This window comes from Crocodylus porosus, unplaced genomic scaffold (genome assembly GCF_001723895.1).
Source record: "Crocodylus porosus isolate Cpor-Errol unplaced genomic scaffold, CroPor_comp1, whole genome shotgun sequence".
Classification (NCBI taxonomy): domain Eukaryota; kingdom Metazoa; phylum Chordata; order Crocodylia; family Crocodylidae; genus Crocodylus; species Crocodylus porosus.
In genome coordinates this window covers 50292727-50315093 of record NW_017728907.1, presented here as the reverse complement: position 1 = coordinate 50315093, position 22367 = coordinate 50292727, and the positions used below count along the sequence as shown (strand labels likewise).

General features: G+C 45.5%; 1 protein-coding gene across 1 annotated transcript in view; it reads left to right on the top strand.

Moving 5' to 3' along the window:
• Positions 1-22367, top strand: part of AGBL4 (ATP/GTP binding protein like 4) — a 1420095-nt gene that overhangs the window by 1284187 nt on the left and 113541 nt on the right. Inside the window, exon 10 of the mRNA XM_019530625.1 lies at positions 6798-6950. Within this exon, the coding sequence (XP_019386170.1) occupies positions 6798-6950 (153 nt within the window). The remainder of the gene's footprint in view (positions 1-6797; positions 6951-22367) is intronic.

Here is a 22367-nt window from a genome sequence, read left to right as displayed (position 1 = left end):
AGCATCATCCCTGAAGCCGGCCCATCACAGATGTGCTCCTTGAGGATCTTCTCAAAGAGTTTCCCTAGTATTGAGGTAAGACTGACGGGCCTATAGTTGCCCGGGTCCTCCCTCCTCCCTTTTTTAAAGATGAGGACCACATTGACTATCTTCCAGTCATCTGGCACCTGGCCCGAGCACCACGAGCGCTCGTAAAGCCGTGCCAAGGGCCCTGCAATAACCCCTGCTAGCTCCCTCAACACCCTGGGGTGGAGAGCATCTGGACCCGCTGACTTGAACATGTCCAGCCCCTCCAGAAGTTCTCTAACCCGGTCCTCCCCAACCTGAGGTCTGGAGGCGTTCCCCTCGAGTCTGTCTTGCATCAATCACAACTTTACTTTAAAAACAGAAAAAGAAAGAGAAAACCTCTGCTTCTGCTTGTAAGCACAATGAAAAGACACTTGAGGGAAGTATATTGCACAATGACTTTTATAAGGCATCTGGATCATTTTGCATTCTACCTCAAAAGCAAAAAATGATGAGTTTAATATCAGAGAGTAGGATGCAACTTGCATGGCTCTCAAAAGGCAGTGGTGGTGACCAAGAGAGGCTGAGCCTGGCCATTCATTAAGTTCTGCTTAGATTCTGTAAGGGAAAGAATTTGGGCTGCTTATAAATTAGTTAGCTTCATTATTTAACATTTATATTACAGTTCCATGGAAAGGATGTGGCCACGTTGGCCTCCGTTGTGCTAGATAGGGGTCCATTGTGCAAGATACTGTGCCAATATCCCAAAGATTTTACCATCCTGATAGAATGTGTTTAGACTTTCTGTATTTTAAAGTTTCAGGAAAATTCATTTTCCCAACAAAAATAACTTTGCCAGATCAACACTCCATGTGTCGCTGTGAGCAATAGACCATTAATGTTCTCATGACAGCCTTGGCAATAGAGAGGGTGTTAGCACCAAAGTCCTCCTTTCAAGGCCAGGCACATCATCTCAACTTGTAAGTGAATCTCAACTGGGGTTTCAACGTGATGATGTTGTCTTCGCAAAGGCGCAGCATTGGGGGGGACTGCATTTCAGCGACGAATGAAAGTGTTGCAACATTTAGAGCACTTCTGGATCATTAGGAAGGTCTTTGTCATTGTGGAGCATGTGATCACTCTGTAAAACAAACCCCCCAGCTGGATATATGCCGTCTGGGACGTAGTAAATGTCACTGGTACAATGTAGAGAGATGCAGTGTAACAGCACAATGACCAGGCTGCCATTGTCCATTATAAGACTAGGATACGTTTTTGTGCTGGGGAACAAAGCACATCTTTCTATTAGGAACATTTGTACTATATTAACAATGTTCCAAGTGATTCTATTCTGTAATGAAGAATGCTCGAGATGTTTCCCTCTGATAAAATAATAATAACTGTGATACTGAAGGAAAGAGACGTGAAACACTGAACTACTGTTCTGCTCACACGTAGTCACTTTCCCAGACTCGCACCTCTATACGGCAGCTGCAGCAATGCATAACAAGTTACTGAATAGACCGAGATACTGCAGTCTGGCACTATATTGAATGGGCTGGGATGTGTGTTGGATGGAGACGCATTTGATATTAGAGGAAGAGTGAAGGACGAAGAGTAGGCGTGATTAGAAAATGACAGGTTAAATAACTATTGAGTAACTTTTAAGTTTAAAAATGTTTTTGAAACCAACTACTGAATGAATATCAGTACCTTTTCATTAATTGCATGGCAGCTCTTAGAAAATAGTAATAGGGTTGCAGTTGTTTTGATCATCACAAAACACTCGCAAAAGATTTTCAGAACTCTAAGGACTGCCAGGTTTTTCATAAGCTTTCATCTTAGTTGTGTCAACTAGGTAGGGGGAGAAATACTCTCTAACGATAACACACTGAGCTGGGATACAGTACGGGATTAGGTCTGAGGAAAAAACAGATATCTAATTGACTCTACTGTTGAATGGCTGGGTAACCATGGGAAAGGTATATCACTACTCTGCATCTCGGTTTCATCTTTTGTAAATGGGCATAATGAAACCGACTTCCTTTTTAAGACCATTTCAGTTTCATGGCTGAAAAGTCCTATATATATAGGAACTCATTGTTATTACATCTAGAGCAGCAGTCATAAAACCAAAGCCAGTATGTCTGTTATTTAAGGTGCAAGTGTTATTGCACAGTTGTTATATCTCCTGCTGGGCTTTGCAATTACTTTGGATTATATCCCAGTTACTTTATTAGATAATTTCAAAGAAACTCTAACTATATTGCACTAAATAAAAGTGACTCGGGTCACCACAACTTGGAATATTTCAGAACCAGTGGACTTTTATGAAATAAATTCAGCGTGGCACTGTATGTGCTTTTCCCAATAATGGAGAGAAACCTGGGTTTAATATTAATTCTTTTAAAATTGCACCATTTCTTTACAAGGGGTCCAGCTGGCTGCAGGGACACTTACTTTAACTTCAGGATTCATGAGTGCCAACAGCAAGTTAAACTCTCCCCTTCCTTTGAGCTGAGAGTACCAACTCTGTGGCACCCAGTGACAGAGAGGCTAATTCATTCCTGAAATAACTCCCTGGATCGCACCAGAGATACACCAGTTAATTTGCTACAGTGACATTCAAACTGAGGTCTTTGCTGGCTGTTTCTTCTCAGACATACTATGCATGGTTTTCTTGGATTTTATTTTAAATTATTTAAAATTCATATTCCTAGAATATGCTCCCCATCTAAACCTACTTCCCCATCTTAAGACATTTGCCAGTTTATGTTTGAGTTCTTTGCCTGGTCCAGTACAGCCTTAAATGATAGCTACGGGGGCTCAATAGATAGTCCTACCTATTTAACTACTCAAAGAGAAAATTAAGAGGCTGACTGAAATATAAAATTACCTACTTGGAGAAGATCCCCCATGGGAGAGGGCTCTGTGAACTACCAAATCAAGTCATAGCAAGACACAGTGGCTTAAAATGACAGTAAACGCATTCAGATATTTGCAAATTTTTAACAAGAAAGTTTAGTACTGGGACAATTTACTTAGGGGAGTTATGGATTCTTGTGTTGTATAAGTCAATGTTTATTGCCTTGCTAAAATATATGCCCTAGAACAGGGTTGGTCAACCTCAGGGATGGTGACAGAGCTTGTGTGCGTGGCATACAGTGGACTGGCGAGTGGACAGGCAGCACAGTTGCAGATACGGCAGAGGGAAAAGCAAAGCATCAGATCAGGCAAGGAGCACAGTGCAGGAAGCAGAAGGCTGAGTAGTCGATGGTAAGGGCACCTCTGCCCAAAGGTTGGCCCCCATTGCCCTCAGTCAACCAGAACTGATAGGTTTGATACAGGAGCTACTGCGTGGAAGTCAAAGTTGTTTGACATCAACTGCTTTCTCGTGTAGAGTGTTGGACCACTTTGAAACCATTCCCCTGCCTCCGTACTTACCATCGTTTCATAGTAGCTAGTTTCACTTGGTGCAAACTTTACAGGCATATATATGTGCATCCTGTATCCATGCATGAGATGCTTTTCAGGAGAACAAAGTTCCTTTTCCTAAGGACACTGACTGTAAATCTCAGTACTTTTGAGCTGGTGGGATATTTTCTGATGCAAAGTGCTGACCCATGAAAACTGAAATGTATTGTGGAAGACGATTCCAGAATGTGGGTCGACCCTGCTGGATAATTGGGACTAAAGGGCCTGGGGATCTCTGAGATCTGCCTGGAGAGCAGCCCGGCATCACAGAGCAATGATCTACTCCATTTAGTTTTGGGAAAATCAATAAAAATGTATCCATTTTTAGAAGGATTCCTTTGGTGCTTCCTTTTTAGAGGAAACGTCAAAGTATCTCATTTTTCTTCCATATTTGAAGAATATGAAATATATTTCATAGATGTTAGGGTGGGAAGGGACCTTGCAAGATCATTGGGTCCAGCCCCCTGCCCAAAGGCTAGGAAGTCTGTTGGGATCAGATGACCCCAGCAAATATTCTTTTGAAATTTCAGAATTTTCTGCAGAATGGAAATGCCAGTTTCCGATCAGCTGAAAATATGGTTCACTGCCCACAGGTAAAACCTAATATATCATATATCCCTGAGGATGGGGGATAGAGAGGAAAAATCTGATTTTATGTATAGGTAGGGATGCATCTCAAATTTCCATGGTGCTTAGATGCAAAGATAGTCGGTGCTGTAGCCACATCGTAGGTTGCTAAGATAATGCTTCCCCTTAGATGTCAAATCACTATCTTAAGATCTACTGTTATAACCTGCTGGTTTATTAAGACATGATGGTAAGAGTTCATTAAATTCTCTTTCTGATGGGGAAATTATCCTGTTTAATATCATTCATTTCCTTATGCATTAAGGCTTTTTCTAAAGAGGAAAATCCTACTGGATACTTCATAGAGTAGATGCTAATCTTTCTTCTCATTGTTATATTTCTGAAGTCCTGGTGGCTTTGTATTATTATGTTTGGCCTCTATATAGCAGTGCAATATAGTGCGATATAGCAGTGGCAAGTGACTTAACTGCTTTTTATTAGTCAAATACAATCAAACGCTCCTTTTGCAATAAAGTATAATCAGATATTGATATTGTGTTAACCAAAATTATAGTGTTGTAGAGACTTAATAAGATGCAGGACTACTCTCTCTTGGCTGTTTAATTAAACTGAACAGTCGTCGTATGTTGTACATTGGTTTACTGCCAAGGGAAAGTAAATCTGTATCATATTAGTATCACATACCAAATGATGTTTTTCCTCTGTTAGAGAACATCTAAAGGACCTGACACTGGTGTCATGTGAAATGCTGTTGTATTACATTGGACTCTCTTGTACTTCTTTGCTCTCCTAAGCTCTGCTCAGAAATAACAAGTATTCACTTCTGTGTTAGAGCTCATAATATGCTGACTAAATATATTATGTGATGGTTATCCATCTTGATGTATATGGCCGTGGACTTATTTACCACTGCCTACTGCTGACTGCAAGTAGGATTATTTAATTGTATCCCTTAATCACCATGAGGCTTCTAGTTGGCCACAGAGAGCAGTGCAGTGAAAACTTGTGAGGATCAAACATGGTCGCTGTACTTTTCTTAGCTATAATTTACCATTAAGGACTATTGACTAACCTCTGTAAGGACAACTGCTACTGACTTAGTGGGTTGGGAACATACATTTAAAGGTGCTTTATTTGAATGGCTGTTCCTGTCTCATTGATGACAATGGGAAATATACTTGAAGATCAAGGAAAGGACGGTGGTCCTGGACATTGATTGGAACTGAATTATTAGCTATTGCTATTCAGGTGGAGAAAAATGAGCTTATGACGTTTCAGAGGTAGAGAGTTTTCTGGTAATGCTCTCTTGTTCTTCTCTATGCTTCCTGTCATTATCTAATCCCCTGAATTTCAGTACTTCTTCCCCTCACTCAGGAACAGGGTTGCCAACACAATATTTTCATACTGATAATCTGTGAACTTTTTACTGATGGCCAAACTTTTTTACCGACATATGTGTTTACATGACATAAATGTAACTCTTGTGCCAGGTCCTGCTCTGGTGCCAGGTCCTGGTTAGGAGGGCTGGATTCCAATTTAGGGGTTTCACACAATGGCAGTAAAAAAGTTTGACACCCCAACCTTACTCCATACTTTTCTGCTCCCCCAGTTCATCTTCCAGCCTTAATCCTCCCAATTTCTGCTCCCTCCATTCCCAGTACAGACCCTCAGAAATTTTTTTTTTGTCATCTAAAGGTGTCACTGGCAGCTGGTGGGATTCAGCAGCAGCATCACATGGCTTGGGGGGGAGGGATCTACAAAACCTGAGGGAAAATTTCCATTAGGGTACAGTGCACCCATTCAACCACCAGGAAGCACTCTCATGCTCAGTCTGCTCATCATCTTGCACTCAACTTTTTTTCTGACCATGAAGCTTCAATCAAGCACCTGTTTAGGCATTTTGAGTCTAATTTTTTACTGACTGTCCCCAAATTTATGGACAGTTTGCAACCCTGCCCAGGAGTGGGATTGGTTATGTATGGATTCTTGTTTTTTAATACCATACTTGTTATCTGAAAACTTGAGAATCTAAGAGAAGTCAAATAAATTGCTATGTGTCGTGTGAGTGTGACAATCCTGACCTTACCTTAAGATTGTGCATGGCACTTCCAAGGAACCCCTGAACCTGAGGCAGAGGCCTCCAACTCTGGTTGTCATAAGGCAGTGGATTTTGCTTTACTTAAACAGCCATGCTGGCACCTGCAATGCAGGGGAGTGAATTCAGGTAGAGAATGTGAAGCCTACTAGCTACTTAGGACACGGGAGATCCCATATTAGGAGGTGTTGTGATCTCTTGTGAAAGACAGACAGGAAATGACAGGAATTATAGGAAGCAATAGTGCACAAAAAGGAAGAAGACCTGAGGCGACGGCTCCTCTGCTTTTTCTCTGAAGTGCAGTGTTCTTGATATGCAGAAGTAGTAAGACAGCCTTCAAGATTTAAAGTAGATTTGGCAGATTGGAGTAGTTCCTCCATGACAAGGAGTAGGATATATTAGAAACCCCAAGGGACTGTATATTCTTGTAGGATTTGGAGACCTGAAAAGGCATGGATTGTTTGGATAAGCCCAAATGTGGATACATGCTAAGCAAGGTGACTAGCATTGCTTCCTGAGCATGCAGACCTTGTCACTGTGTGTTTAATTTTAAGGATAGCTTTTAAGTCAGACTTCTCCTTTGAAATGGCTTCAGGATTTTATTTCATGATGTTTGTTTGTTTTTTTTCAACAGAAAATTAGCCTGGAGTTTTATATTGACATCCATGCCCACTCCACCATGATGAATGGCTTCATGTATGGGAACATCTTTGAAGAGGAGGAAAGATTTCAGAGACAGGCTATTTTCCCAAAGCTACTCTGCCAGAATGCTGAAGATTTCTCCTTTGTAAGTAATGTTTCACTTCATTTTCTCTATTCCTGACTTAAAAAAAAAAAAAAGAAGATAAATGTGATGCTTAATTAGATTCTGTGAGTCTTGTTTTGAAGAAGTAAGAAATATTGGAAGCCATACTTATAATTGAAATGTTTATTATTATCACTATGATTCCTTCCTTAATACTAATAGGGGTCATAAAACCTTTTTAAGTTGTAAGGTGTGATCTCACTTCTCATAACTATGTGTGTTTGTGCACGTATGAATGCACACATGCATCCATGCACAACAGGGCCAGACACAGGCATGGGCAAACCAGGTGGCTGTGCAAGGCCTGGACAGAAAGGGGGCCTGAAATTAGTAATTTTTTTTTATTATCATTATCCTTATCTCTGGTGAAGGGGGGCCTGATACTAAGAGTTCACCCGGGGTGCCAGGCATTTAAGTACGGTGCTGATGCACACCATTTCTTGTTCATGGTGTACACTATTAGAGATATGTGAAAAAATGCAATGAAAGTCCCTTAGGAAATGCTGAGATATCGCAAATTTGTCTTTGTCCCAAATTGTAACATAAAAAAGTATAAACACATTATTTCATCTCAGTCTTGCTGGAACCTTTGGTTTTGGTAAGATCGAAAAGTTGCATTTTGATCCAGTTGAAATATTTCATTTTTACTTTATTGCATCAACTTCTATATTCTATATGATAGTCAAAATATTGTGACATTTTATTGTAAAAGACAGTATGACATCTAAGTCAAAACAGTAAAGTAGAAAGAAACTTTTAGATCATTTTAATAAATCAGAACATTTTAGTCTCTTATGAAAACCACATCAGATGCAAAAGCAGCCAAGTCGACAGAGTGGGGGGCTTGGGTCATCCAAAAGAAGGCCATTTTCCCGATGGCCGCAATGCCAGCTTAACTTATCCTCCTCAAAGAGCAACACGGAAATTATTTTTAGCTCATGGCATCCCGTAAAGACTTCTTGCTTTAGAATTGCTGCTTTGTGATACAGAAACGGTGAGAGAGAGCTAGGAAGAGAGAGCGACTCGTTACATGAATGGTGAGGAGAGGGAGGCCCCTCGGAGTGGGATTCACAGCAAACAGCGTGCTGAGTAGGGAGCTGCCGGTGGTAGCCAATAGATCAGTGGTTCTCAACCTCGTTAGACTTGAGGCCCCCCTCGGAGAATTCCAGCTCTTCGCTTTTACTCGTTTTTTGATTATGGAAAAATAAAAGAGCCGGGCTTCTGCTGCAAAGAACTCGGAAAGCCTACCATGAGTCAGAATGTTTTTGACACGGTGGATTCCTATAATTATAGCTTGAAACCTCAGGGTTTGTCTTGTGAATCATGTGTAGGCAGAGCCGACCCGAGCAGGGTGTGGGGCCCGGGGCAAATCAGCCCATGCAGGGTCCCACCCCCACTCTGAGCCCATGCGCCGCAGACCTGAAGAAGCTGTCACCACCATCGGCAGTGGATGGGGAGGGGGGGTAGGGTGGTCTCCCTGATTTGCACACCCCACCCCCCAGGGGTGGCCCTATGTATAGGGCACGATACCCTGATAGAGATTCGCTGCAATAGACCGGTCTGGAAAGAAGGGTCCATCTTGCACCTCAACTTTGCAGGGTACCTAGTACCTCTCTCCAATCAAGAGTCATCTTTCTAATTCCCCTCCCAGAGTTAGGTGCCTTTTCTTTCAAAAACAGAGGCAAGGCCACTCCTTTCTTTCTGTCATAGAGGACAGTCCGGTTGTCCTCTGCCCTCTATTGATACGAAACCAGACGCCTTTATGTCCTCTATTGTTCTCTTGAAGATAGAAAAATTGCATTTTGATCCTGTTGAAATGTTTCATTTTTATTTTATAATATCAACTTTTATATTGTATATCATAGTCAAAATGTTTTGACATATTATTGGAAATGTCTATTCTCCAAGAGAAAAATACAAGACATAAAGGCGTCGGGTTTCGAATCAATAGAGGACACAGTAGCAGAAAACTGGACTTTCCTCTATTAAGGGGGCAGAGGGGCAGTGCTATCACTCACTATCATGCAAAACCTAGTGGTTAGAGCACTCGCCCAGAATCTGAGACAACCATGTTTGAATCCATTTTTGTGATGGGGTTCAAAGACGCATCTCCTATCTTTCAAAAAATATTGCTATAACCCAAATGGAAGAAAAGGGGAGAGTGGGCATAACTCACAGCTTCAGCTAATGATCACGTAATACATCGTGTATGAGAAGCTGTCGTGGGGGCAGGACGACAGTCGTCCTTCATCCCAGGTGAGCGTGCATACCACTGGGTCAGAGACTTATGCTCACGCTTGCTTCCTCCCTCTGTCCCAATAAGCATCCTCTGTGCACAGAGGAGTGAGCCCTGCTCAAAATTGGGTGGCTGTTAGGGGAGTGGGGTGTCTGTGTTGGGCCTGCAGCATTAGGTGCGCTCTGAGCAGATGTGTTCAATTAGGCCCTGGGAAACCGGCAGGGGAACACCTACTTTGCAGATCCTGGAGGAGCTTTGGCAAGATGGGCACTGACTGGTTCACCACTGACAAGCTGGAGATGCTTTGGGCTGGTGTTTTGGATACCTGGCGAACTTTGCTGGCAAAAACATAGGTACCGACAAGGGTGGGTGGATTTTGAGGATCCCCTTGGGCTCAGGCAGTCAAATTGTGCCTGTGCCCTGTCTGCCTCCTGGTTTCTAGTTTCTCCAGGCCTCAGTTCAATAGCATTTCCTTGCCTGCCTTAAGGGGCCATTTGAGATACGGAGGTGCATGGACATAATGGAAATTGGGGCCAGATAAGTACATAAAAACATTTCAAATCTGTGTCCATTTGAGGGAGAGAGCCCGATTGATCTCTGTTAATGAATGCACCAAGGTTCCCTCTATAGCTCAAGGCTTAGCTGGCAAAGGGGAGGTACGTAGGAAAAAGGCACCTTTAGTAATAAAGGCACTGCTGTCTTTCCCCTCTGCTTCGGGTCGAGCGTGGTGGTAGCTGGCAGCCTGGCATCCGGCGTGCTGCAACTCATTCAACACCTTGCTCCGTGCCAGCTCCCCCAGCCCAGCCACTTGCCTTGTAGCCTAATCCAGCGTGGCATCCAGTTGCAATGTGGGCCACTGTGCTATACCGGGGGGGCATGTCGAAAGGGCAAAGTGGGATGTCCTGGACAATAGCCACGCAGCGGGTCTGCTCAGGGAAGGGATTTTCAGCCGTGCAGCCCACTGCTCTCCTGCTCTGTCTGGAGGATACGCTCAGTCATCCATCCAAAGCATTAATCTCTCCGTAGGGAAGCGTGAATCGGCGTGCTGGAGACAGGAGCAGCATGCATTGAAGGGAGCGGCGGAAAGTTGCCAGTGTTTTCCAAACGGACGCGTCCCCATGTTATACTGCTTTCAGTGGGAGTCATGCGAACCATTCTCCACTTCAAACTCGGCATCAAATGCTCTCAAAAGGAATCCGCCGTGTGAGCGTTGTGTGTGCTGGGGAGGGGGCACAGAAGGGGGAAGGTGGTGAAGATTAAAAATGGTGTATGTAAATACACCCCATTGAATGGGGAGAGCATCATGAGCATTATCGGGCTGATGTTTGAAAGTGTGGGAATGGACCACTGTTGTTACTAATTAATTTTCCAAAGCTTCAGGAGGTCTCATTTACATTGTGTGCTGCTGCGGCCATTTGTTGGGATTATAATACTTCAACAGCAGCACTTCAAGTGAAAGCTGGCGGCTGCGTGAAGTGCTGTCCATAATTGACTAGCTCCATGTCTTCACACAGCACAGAGACAATGTTCCATTATGTTATCCATTGACAGTATCATTGAAAAGATTACTCTCCTTAAAGCATCTGTCAACCTTGATTGATTTACAAGGGACAAAGAACTGAAAAGGTTTGAAGTGCGGGTACAATTTTTGCCACCGTTTAGCATACATAATGGATCTCCTTTTGATGTCAAAAGCTCATCTTCTATTAATAATGCAGAGGGCTTTTGAATGCCGGCTACTTGTGTGGAGTTCCACACTAATAACCTATTTGCTGTGAAATGGGATTCACTTTGGAGAAGCAGTCATTTGTCTGGGTTTTACACGTTCGGCGTGAATCCCGACTCAAAGGGATTTCTTTCAATGCTCTGCGTGATTGCAGCTGAGCCTGGCACGGGTTAGAGACACCAGGCAAATCTGAGCCTTCCCTTTCAGCCAGGAGGCTGGCAGAGAGCACAGGGCTGGATGCAAACGAGCCCGGACAACGGGCCTAAGACGATGCGATCAAGTGCTTTGTTCCACTCTGCCTGGCAGCCTCCTATTAATATACTTGAGAGTGCATTTCATGCATGGCTTGCTTTCTTCACCTGTCATTTCCAATAGCCCTTTTTATGCAAATGACGGCCTCTAAGGGAAATTGGTGATTAGAGCAGGGGAGAGAAGGACTGCACGTAGCCCACGCTGCTGCACTGCATCACCTCGGGCAAGTCACCTAGCTTCTTCGTGCCCTTTCTCTTAAGAGCAAGATAAAACCACCTGCTTGTCAGGAGTTCAGAGGAGTCATTGCTGTCTGCTAAGGAAAACAGCATCATGCTAAGAAGTCGTCATCTCTGAACCACACTGGAATCAAATGCAGCTTTCCAAGAAGTTTAATCCCTGGATAGGGCTGCCTTGAAACTTTTCCTAGCAATTTGGGAACATCTTCTACCTTCTAAATAACTCCCCCCCCCCTTCCCTCCCTGCAAAAGAAATCTCTGTCCCGGAGAAATGAAGAAGCAGCGTCTATTTTTGTAGCAGCCACAATTTGCTTTGCTCCTCCTGCTCGCATGGCAGCACCCAGCTATTTTCTTGCAGCTTCCTAGTTGCGCAGTCACCTGGATGCCAGTGCATAAATAAGGAAACAGGCAGGCAGAAAAGAGAGATCAATTTTTTGCTCCCCAGCAGCTGCGTAAGAACGAGATATTCTCGGGCTGCCATCTGGGGAAAGAGAACAAATCCTGCAGGGAAAAGCCTTTTATATTTTTCCGGCTTCTAGAAAGATATTTTTAAACAAAAGCGAGTAAATATAATGTCTACTAAAGCTAGAACAGAAAGAGTTGGCAGGCTTCTTCGAAACGGCTGACTCATCAGCTTTTACAAGCAGCTGTTGACACCATCTCTGAAGGCATCACACGTTATCCCTGGCGGGGCGCGGGGGCAGCGGTCGGAGCCGTGTTTTTCTTTCGAGTTTTCTTATTCTGGAGGGTGGAGGTGTCGTAATGGCCAAGCACGAGCACTCGAGCATTTCAAGAACCCACTAGCTTCAGGGAGGGCTAATTTTGACCTCTGCGACAACACGAGAGGAGACCATCTGTTGTCTGTGCTTCATTTAAAAGGAACAACCACAGCCAACCTCTGATGGCTTTATTGTCTCTTCTGGATCGCTTTTCTGGCTGCTACGTGAGCAAAGCCATTGGCCAAAACTTCATGGCCTGGTCTTTGCTTTCCCTTTAGTATTCAGGGAGCAAGAATAATGAACCGGCGACATCCCAGGTGCTGGTCATTTCCCTCATTTTGAACCACCAAGCAGAATGGCTGCATCACTCATACTATTCCTCATGGGTTGTATCAGCGTGCCAGCCACTAGGACCCCACCATGGGCAGTGCTGGGCTAAATCTGCAAAAGGCCCGTTGTACTGCAGATTGCAATCTAGATATGAAAGACAGAGGCAGAGTGGGAGGGAAACCAGGGTCGACGTAACGCATTCAGGGTCACCCAGCAGAAATCATGTCTCCTGCGTCCGGCGCCAGTGCTATGCTGTTTCTTGTACAGCCTTCCTACGCGGCTGAGTGCTCCTATGTTTCCAGCTCTCCAGCTGGGCTCCTGTTCACACAGATGATCTGAATGGGCTGCTGAACAATACTCTGAAGTTAACCCAGCGCCTCCAATGCCAAATTCCCTCTAAATAAGAATACTCTTGTGATCCCGGGAAGGAAAATTGGATCCACCGTTGTTGAGGATGATAAGGAACCCTTCATTCGTGGTAGTCTCTGCCGAAGGCTCCTTCCTGCCCTGTGTCCCCCACATTTTTCCATCATTTCCCTGGTTTCCATGCATGTCTTCGCTCACCCCATCGAGAGCTGTCCTTGATCTGCACCATCAGTGACCGCTTCTGCAGTATGCCACTGCCTCCACTTGCCAACAACCTCCCTCTATAATCTTGCAATCCATAGTGCGAACATCAGAGTCACCCAGGGCATTCTGGGTAGGAGGAGTGATTCTCCAGCTGGGGATGAGTTATCCCTCAGGTAGACAGCTATTGGCTGTTGTATCTACTGGAGGTGGGCTCCATCCCAAATGCAGCCTTAAAAGCAGCACATGTGCCTTGGACTAAGTGAAAACAGGAAGGTTTGGGGCTGGGCCGGGGGTTGTGGCAGTGTGTATTGTAGATGTTCTTGGCTAGGAGCAGAAATTACACATAAACTGGTATAAGTGATCAGAAACTGGTTCAAATCTGTAACATAACAGAAGTTCAGTGCACCTAAACCACTTTCAAAATGGCTGGCACTGGTTTAAAATAAACCTGGGTGGATGTAGTATCAGACTTAACTGATTTAGGTTAAATCAGTTTATTGAACTTCTGTCCCAGATCCTTATGGTTAATAGACTGGAGACAGGGTAAGGCCGTGAGTTATTCAGTACAGGGCTTCTTCCAGGGCAAAATCCAAAAGCACTCGAGCTGTTATTGCTCAAATGTATCTTTAAAATCCTTGCCAGTGGAGTGCCCAGGTGTACCTTGTTCAGGTGAGTTTGTGAACATCCTGCAAGAAAACAGACCCCTAGAAATCTAAACCCAGAGTGCAAAAGAAATGATCCTACCTTCCACTTTGTCGTCTTATACCAGGGCATTTCCAGGAAGACAGATATAGCTATTATTTGTTTTATCAGCCCTCTGGGATGCATTTCTGTTTGCTGCTTCTCGGACATGCCGCTCTGTATGTTTTTGTGGGTCAGTGGGTACAGCGACAGAGGCAACAGCCTGTAAATTGCATGTTTCTGAGTGTGCGCGTGTCCATCTTCCAGGAATGTTGCCTGCTGGAGATTCTCTGCTAAATGAGACTGATCTGTACCGTGGCGGCAAGCCAGGCCAGTCCCATATGGCCCAGAGGGTTGTCTTCAAATTAATTTTGTAGTGAAAAATAAAACACACAGACACACGCACGTAGATTTGGATTTTTTTCTCCCTGTTGTTTTTTCGCCATGTTGTTTGCGTGCACACTTTAAAATATTAAAGTCCCAACACCACAGCAGACATGATGAATAACTGAGGATCCAACTACTTGTCTTGGCTATTATTAGCCTAAAAAAATGCACTTAGCTTGGGAAAGTCATGTTTCCGTTATCTAACGCCAACCATTTGGGACCAGGTTGCGGCCTTAAGGTAAAAGCACAGGCTACTTGCATCCTGAATGGCTACATGGCAAAGGAAGGGTCCTCCACGGAGCTATAAATGTTGCAGTCTCTTTTAGCATGGGGGAAATAGAGAGGATGAAAAATGGAAAGAGACTTGGTCCTTTACCTAACCCTCTCCCCCACCAATGGATGTTATATCTCAGCTATATATATATATATATATGTATATTAAGGATACACTGCTCCCAGCAGAGATCCAGCCAGAGGGAGGTGACGTTTTGAGTCGCTTTGTCCCAACATGCTGCTCCTTGCTGTCAAATCTATACCCTCACAATATAGACCTGGGAATTGAGTGTGGATTTCCACTTCACTGTAGGATTAGCAGGCTTTCTTAGCTGATTATTCCTAGCTGCTACTTGTTGAAAGCTATGCCTTCGCTCTTTCTCTCTCACTGTCTTGAACTTGCGGTTTGTATAAATGACAGTAAAAGTGCTCCCAGGAGCTCTCTCTCCCAACACTGATAACACTGCTGTAAACGGTAATGTTCAAGACTAGTGCTAGAGGATATTTCAGTGTGTAGTTTAAAGAAAATGCTTAATTTTCCATTAGCAATCAGGGAGAAGAGAGGAGTTGAAAGATGCAAGGAGTTTTCTGAATATGCTGACTCTTCTTTAGAGCTGAGACTATGATGCGGGTGGCCAGTCTATGGCATGGGCAGCCCCTGTGGGTGGCACATGGCAGATTGGAGAGGGGACAGGCAGCACAGCGGCAGATCTGGCAGGAAGCAGAAAGCAGAGCAATTGATTGGGCAGAGAGCACAGGACAAGAAGCAGAAAGCAGAGCAGTTGATTGGGCAGAAAGCACAGGACAAGAAGCAGAAAGCAGAGCAGCAGATTGCCTAGAAGAAGGGGATTATAGTGGCACTCAAGGAGGGCACAGGGCTAATTTTTGGCACATCTGCCAAAAAGGTTGGCCACCAAGAGACTGTAACTTGATGCTTTTGACTTCTTTGGGGGTAGGACATGTGTCGTGAAGTGGCAGTGGTCTCTTCACAGGGCAGTTCTTCTTTTCCATATTATCGCAGTGAATCATTTGCTGATCATATGTAGGCATATGGTATCAGTCAAAGGCTGGGCTGGTCCTTTAAAGCAAATTAGGCCCAGCCTTACGTACACCTAGTTACCAGCCGTCTGGATGATGAGGTGCGTGAGCCCCTGCGGTTGTGTCAGGTGTCCAGTCATGCTGAAATTGTACCTACTGGAGCGGTGCTGCTGATGAGAAGAAAAGTGCTCATGTAGGAGTGACACACGTAGGTAGGAGACCTGCAGGGAGGATTTGGTTGGAAATGCAAAGTCAGAAGGACCTCACCACATAGGAAGAGGTGCCACTGGAGCTACCTGCTGGCCAGGCTGGAGTAAGCACACTTCAGACTGAAGGAGGAAGCCCCGAGGCATGGTGTTTTCTTGATAGCAGTGGTTTGTGATAGCGTCACGGTTGCCAAAGGGAGTTGACTAGTTTAGGGCTCCAAAGGGGACTTCAGGAGGACACAGTGTGGGCTAGCCCTCAGGTGAGGTTGCTGCAGGCTTGCTGAGCTGCATTATTTTTAAAAAGCCTTCTCCTAGAAGAGGTATTCAGTCAACTTCACAAGTGTCTGGGTGAGTTTTTGAAAGCATGGGAACCGCAGCACTGGCAGGACCCAGAGCCTGGGGAGGTGAGAAGCTGTTACAGCTCCTGACAAAATCGGAGCGGTTACTACTGAAAATTGTGTCCGTGTCTGTAATTTGTAATGCCCGGACACCGCCCTGCAAATCTTTCCTGCCAGGCTGAGCTCTGGCCGTGCTTCACCATCCGGCACTCTCCTGTGCCTTTCCATGTCACTCACCTTCCATTTGCCAGCATGAAACCACGTGTTTTGGTTTCCTGCTGCAGTTTATTGCCCGGTGGGGGGCTTTCATTCCTGAAGCCCCGGACTCTCCAATAGGGTTTGCATCAACCCTGGTTTAAGGCTGTGCAGGAACACCAAAGCATGCAGGTCCAGGTGCCAAGCTGGTGCAATGCAGGGTTACACCCTCAAAGTCGGCAAACAGAAGTGCATAAATGGAGGGCCATGCAGATGCCTCTCTGCGTGCCCTCTGTGGATCCAAACCCAAGCAAAACCCATAGCAAATGCCTCTACAGAGCAGTGAGGAAGGGAGAGGGGCCATCCTTGCGGGTGAACCCCTGACACCTTGCAGTATGCATTTTGACTGCTCTTATAATTGCAGAGGTCCTGGAGGCAGAACTTGCTTGGCAGTTTGCACGAAGGGCTTCAGCTCCCTCTCTCTCTCCGCCCTTATGCTGATGGCCAGACAAATATATGTTTTTGTCAGCAAATTTAAGCAGGCATGACTCCAAGAGACACTTAAGAGGGGGAAGGGTCTGGTATCCCCTCAGTGCATGTGCATATCTCCCATTAATGCTAATGGGGGTTGCTCTGGCATATCGAAGGGATAATGGACCCCCTTAGGGAGCATAGATGTGTGCAGTAACAAAGTGCCTTTTTAACTGTCATTTCTCCAAGTAGAAGCTCCCTTTAAAGACAGAGAGACTTGTGCTGAGCGAGGAGCATTGGTAGCCTGGTTGGGGTGCGACAGCGGTGCTCCCGAGATGCTCTTGTCAGGCACTGCCCGTGGCGTGGTCGGGAGGAGAATGAGATGGATGGGCGAGCGGGTCAGCTCTCCCCACAAGCGTTCGCTCAGACTTGGGACCACACATTCAGTTATTTCCTCGGTTCGGAAGGGTTCAGAGGATGCTCCCTCATTATAGCGCCTGCCTAGGCACTTCTTGCTTGCGGCTGGGAGCAGCAGTCCCAAAATATTGAGAGACGTGCCGTCCATCCAGCAGTTGTGTGGAAGGACCGGAGTCGTTTTTCTAGGACATGCCAGGCGAGCCGAGAGAAGCTCGGAAACCCCCCAAACGTGGCATGTTGCCTTGAGTTGAACCGGGCCCTTCCTCCCTCCCCACCCCAGCAGTTGCTAATTATTTGCTGAGATTAGCTGCGCCTCCCTCTGTTCATCAGAAGCATCCCGAGAGCTGCAGGTCATTTGAATCATCTTTGCAGTTCGTTACATCTCTGCTGCCACGCGCTTTCCTCTTTACCTGCTTCCCTCCTTCAAACCAGCCTCCCACTTCTACTCTCTCACCTTTTGTTTCCAGCAAGTCCAGGTGTTGCAGACGCTGGCTGCACCTAGCTATCATTTAAAGCAAACGGGATGCCAGAGGGAAGCTGCTTGAATCCCATCGCCGGCACATCCCCGGACCCTGTTGGTACAGAGTCCATAGCCTACCACGGGGAACAATAAAGTATATACTTTCCAGCCTATTAAGAGAGTTAATGGAGCTGGTGGGAGGTGGGTGTGAGGAGAGAGTTAAGTTGGCTTTAGAAGTAAGACGCCTCCTTGGTGCCTCCCGAAAAGTAAGGAGATAAGAGTTTTGCTGGCGCGGTAGCTGCTTGATGGGCTACCAAATGAGAGAGTGGCAGGGTCAGGGCAGGGGATGCTGGGCATACCATGGAAGTAATTAGTTGGATCCATAAGGGGCAAGCGAGCTGCTGGTTGCACCCCTCTTGGAGCACGCTGCTGGGAAGATAACAAAAGAGTAACAATTTGTGCTATCGCTGTTTACCATCTTCCACGGCCGCGATTTCAAAGGCAGCGAATTTCTGTGCTCCTGGGGAGAGGGAAAGTGTTACAGCGCTTAGTACAGGACACTTCACTGCAGTGGATCTGACATACTCTGGGCTCCTGTCCTCCTCCCAATGGCACATCTGTTTTTCCTTGATGATAAGTGTGTCATTCTTCTTTTTTTTCCCTAGTGCACTAACTGCTGTATTTTTAAAAATTATTTCTTGTTACACCGACCATTCAGGCGCCATGGGCAGGGGGCTCAGGGAGGGCAGCCCAGCCTCGGAGATGTAAGCATCCTCTTAACCCACGACCTTCAGAGAGGTACCGATCGATTCTGCTTGACCGTTACAGGCAGTGTTGTGTCGAGAGCAAGAGCATTTGCGTACAGGATCCCAGTTTGCCCCAGTATTGGTGTGCCACCGAACAACCTGAACATGGGAATCTCATACAGGGATTGTTACCGTCCAGGGGATGTTGGAAACAGAGTTTATATTTTACAAAAGGAGCATGGCATAACCTAGCAGATATATATAATATGTCATGTTAATACCAAAGGGCAATATTGAGCCTCAGGTGTGATTGGTTTGGGAATTGCCTTGTGCCAGTTTGCAGTGCCCATGCTTTGTCCCATGAACTGGCCATCCACTTCACTGTTGTATCACCCTTAATTCCTGTCGCTTAGCTTCTCCCAACCCTTGGGATGCCCTTTTTTTGCCCAGAAAAGTTTTTCTGTTCTACTCCAGGAACGCTTGGGAGCTGGGGAGCTCAGTCGCTCCGCGAGCTGTAGTGGATCTCTGTGTTTTGATAATGAATTGCTGTTGATTTTAGACGAATCCCGGCGTTCAAGAACTTCAAAGTCCCTGGCGCTTTCTTTTCCCTGATTCTGTACTTTTGTTGTTGTTGTTGACACTTTTCTGCAGTTCAGCCTTGGAGAAATAAATATTTGTTTAGCTGTTTTCCTGCTGTGCGGGCTCAGTGCATTTGCTTAATGATGGCTTCGATTCAGCTTTGCAAAGGCTTCAGGGTAATAGATTCTCCCAGGGAAACCAGGGATGAGCCTTACCTGCATTGTCCCTCCCCCATCACCAAAAAAAAAGAAAAAAGCTTGATGAACTCTAGCAGCAGTCAAAAGCCCCTTTCGTGGGACCAGCCATCTGTCCGCACGTTAGTCTGGCCATGCCAGAGGCTGTTAGCCCCCTTCTTTTGCAGAAGAGCCAAGTGCCCTGCAGCCTCACACTGCTCTCCTGCCTACCCTGTCCTGACCGGGACAGGAAAAAACTCTGTTGTTTGCATCTGAAGGACTTAAACAATCGGTGTCTGGAGTGGATTTTATATTTATCTTCAAATTTCCATTCTTTCACACCCCTTTTTCTGCCCAATCCATCTTGGTTTTGCTACCACGTCAAACACTCACCACATTGTTTGCTTTTGCTCACATATACAACTTGCAGAGCATGCATCCCCCCGGCCGTTCAAACGTTGGACTGCCCTGTTCTAGGTTAACCAAACTGGCCAGGTACAGACATTACACTTTTACTGGTATAAGTGATTGGAAATGGGTCTGCATCCATAACAGAACAGAAGTTCGGTACACACAGACTGGTTTAAAAATGGCAGAACCCAGTCTAAGATTTTCCTCCCCCTCACCAAAGAGTGAATATGTGTCCTGTTTGCTACCGATCTGACCTACATCGCTTCCAGAAACCACGAACTTAGATCGATTCTGCCTCAAGCTTTTTGAATGTTTGTACCTAACCACTGAGGCCTTGTGCAGACAAAGCAAGGGGCGTGTGTACATGGCACTTTAAAGCGGGCTAAATGCTTTTCCACTGCTTTAATGGTGTCGGTGTTTGGATGCCTTGGCAGCGTATTGCACATTAATTCCAGCCGTTGTCGGAAATTCAGTGGTGTAATGACTTGGGGCGCAGCAAACTAAAACTCCTTTGAAGAGTTTTAGTTTGCTGCCCCTACAGCTGCGGAGCAAAGCACCGGGCTCTGTGCAGCTCGGGCTCTGCAGGCAGCCTGGCAGCAGCCCGGGAAGGCAGCTCCGCCCAAGAAAAGGGCAAGCCTGATCTTGTTTTCCACCCCTCTTCTGGAGCCTGCCTGCCTGAGCTGTGCGGGTGCCCCGTGCTTTCCTCTGCAGCACCAGTGCCCCCCGGGACCACCTGAGCTCGGTGCCTGCAGGCCCAACACGGGGGTTTAATAAATGGCGTTTTTTAAAACCCACCTCTTCAGTTCAGGGCCCCCGTTTCATCTACACACACTCCTGTAGGGTCTGCCTACATGGAAGCAGCAGCATGTCCCAACATAGACCCCTCTGGATATGTTCTGTTCCCGCTGTGGCCGTGGGACCGTTTCAGGGCCATCCGCAGTGCTCTCCCTCCAGCACGCTGGGGACCAAGCTCTTGTGTGGCCTTGGAGGGGTGCCCTGGAGTGGCATCCTTTCTGTGTTTGGAGCATGCGAAAGGGAGTAGATGGGTCTCTGAAGGCCACAGCTCCCCAGAACCTCCCCCCCTGGAGGGATGAGCATTGAAGGTCAGGGAACATGCATTGGTGTGTCTGGGGACATCTGTGCCAGGACAGGACGCTGCCACGATATAGAATTGGTACAGACCTGTGCCCCGGTGTCCTTTCAAGAGAGGCTTTCCGTTCTCCTGGCTGTCATAGCTGCCCTTCTTTGTACTTGTTCCCATCTGAGCTGTGTACAGATTGTACACCAATGTGCTCATACTTGTAGCCAAGGTCTCTCTAGTGCCCTTGTGCAGTGTCATTACTATTCTCATCTCTCCCCGGTTAATATCTTGCCTGTACCTACATCCTACGTTCTCATTTGTCTCTTTCATGGCAGCGTCACATCGATCAGTCATAGTCATCCGATGCTCAACGAATACATCCAGTCTTTCTCCTCTCTTGTTTCCAACTGACGAGCTCTGGACTGATAGCAGTCATTCCTGCTATTAGTCCCCTGCATTTTGAATCACCAAAATTTCACCTCGTTTCTGATACTCTGGTCGTCAAGGTCATCCACATCTTTTTCTACGATAATCTGATCCTCCTCTATTTTGAGGATGCATTCAAACTTTGCATTGTCAGCGGAGCTCGTTATTGGGTTTTTGCTCTTTGTGCCAAGGACATAATGAAAAGAGGAATCAGTCCCAAGACTCATCTTCGGGGATCTCCACTAATAACTTTCTTCCAGTTCTCCACTCAGTGCTGCCTATTGTCATTTCCTCTTTACCCAGTTCTTTTTTTTTACTCTATAATTCCTAAATAGCTACGCTCCATCTTCTTTGCTTGAAATAATAGTTTCTTATGTGGTATCATTTGCCCTCCATGTTTTAATGACCCTTTTCGTTCCAAATTTGTTTTAAAGCTTAATATGCAATGGAGGGCAGATGAATAAGTTTGCATTTGTACAAATTACAATTTTTTTTTCTCTTCTGGAATTTAGGTGCATCATTTGCTGTTCTCAGCTATTAGAGTCTGACCCTGGCACTGGTCTCAATAGGAAGCATAATTTACTTAGGCCAAATCTTGGTTCAGTTTGTAGGAAGGTAGAGAGGTACTCGCTCTTTGGTCATCAACTGATGACCCTCCCTATTTCTCTGCCTCCACTCACACTGAAAGCCCTGCAGTGGTTTGTATTAGTATCCCAGAAGCCAGTGGGCTCCATTGCTCTGAGCTTTCTTTTATGGGGAATTATCAGCTTCTTAGACCCATTTTAACTTCAGAATTAATTCTGCTCTGTCCTTATGCCTCCATTTGCTTTTCTGCTCCTTTCCTCTCCAAATACCCAGAGTATCTTCAAGTCTTGCACCCACAGTCCTGGAAGCTAGATGCATTTTGTTCATCCGCTGCCACAAAAGACACTTATCATCGTTAAGATTACCAGTCTCATTCAGAAGCCTCTACATATAATGTTAATAGGAAGCAGAATTCCATCTTATTCCAATTAACCTAGAAAACCTACCTTTATATACCACAGTAGACTTTAAAACATGCAGAATGCTAATAAAGCAGCAGGTATTTCTGTGCTTTATATCTGCCCATGTATGCTACTTATCAAGAATTGTTGTGCATTTGAATGTTACTGTTATCTTCTCAGTTTTAGTCACAGGAAGCCAAATAGTTTGAGCTGCTAGATTTTTAAATTTTTTTTAATAAATCAAAATTCCTTATTTTCTATGTTTTAGATAACAGATGGGCTCAATGCCTGCTACCATGTTAAGCAAAAAAAAAATAAAATAAAATATGTGAGCTTTCAGATCCAGTGTGGCAAAAAGACCCGGAGAGTTCAGGGAATTAGTAGTGGCCACAGTCTGGGCCATGCCCTACTCATCTGCTCCCGCGTGCATGCTCCAAACCCGGGAGGTCATTGTCACGACCC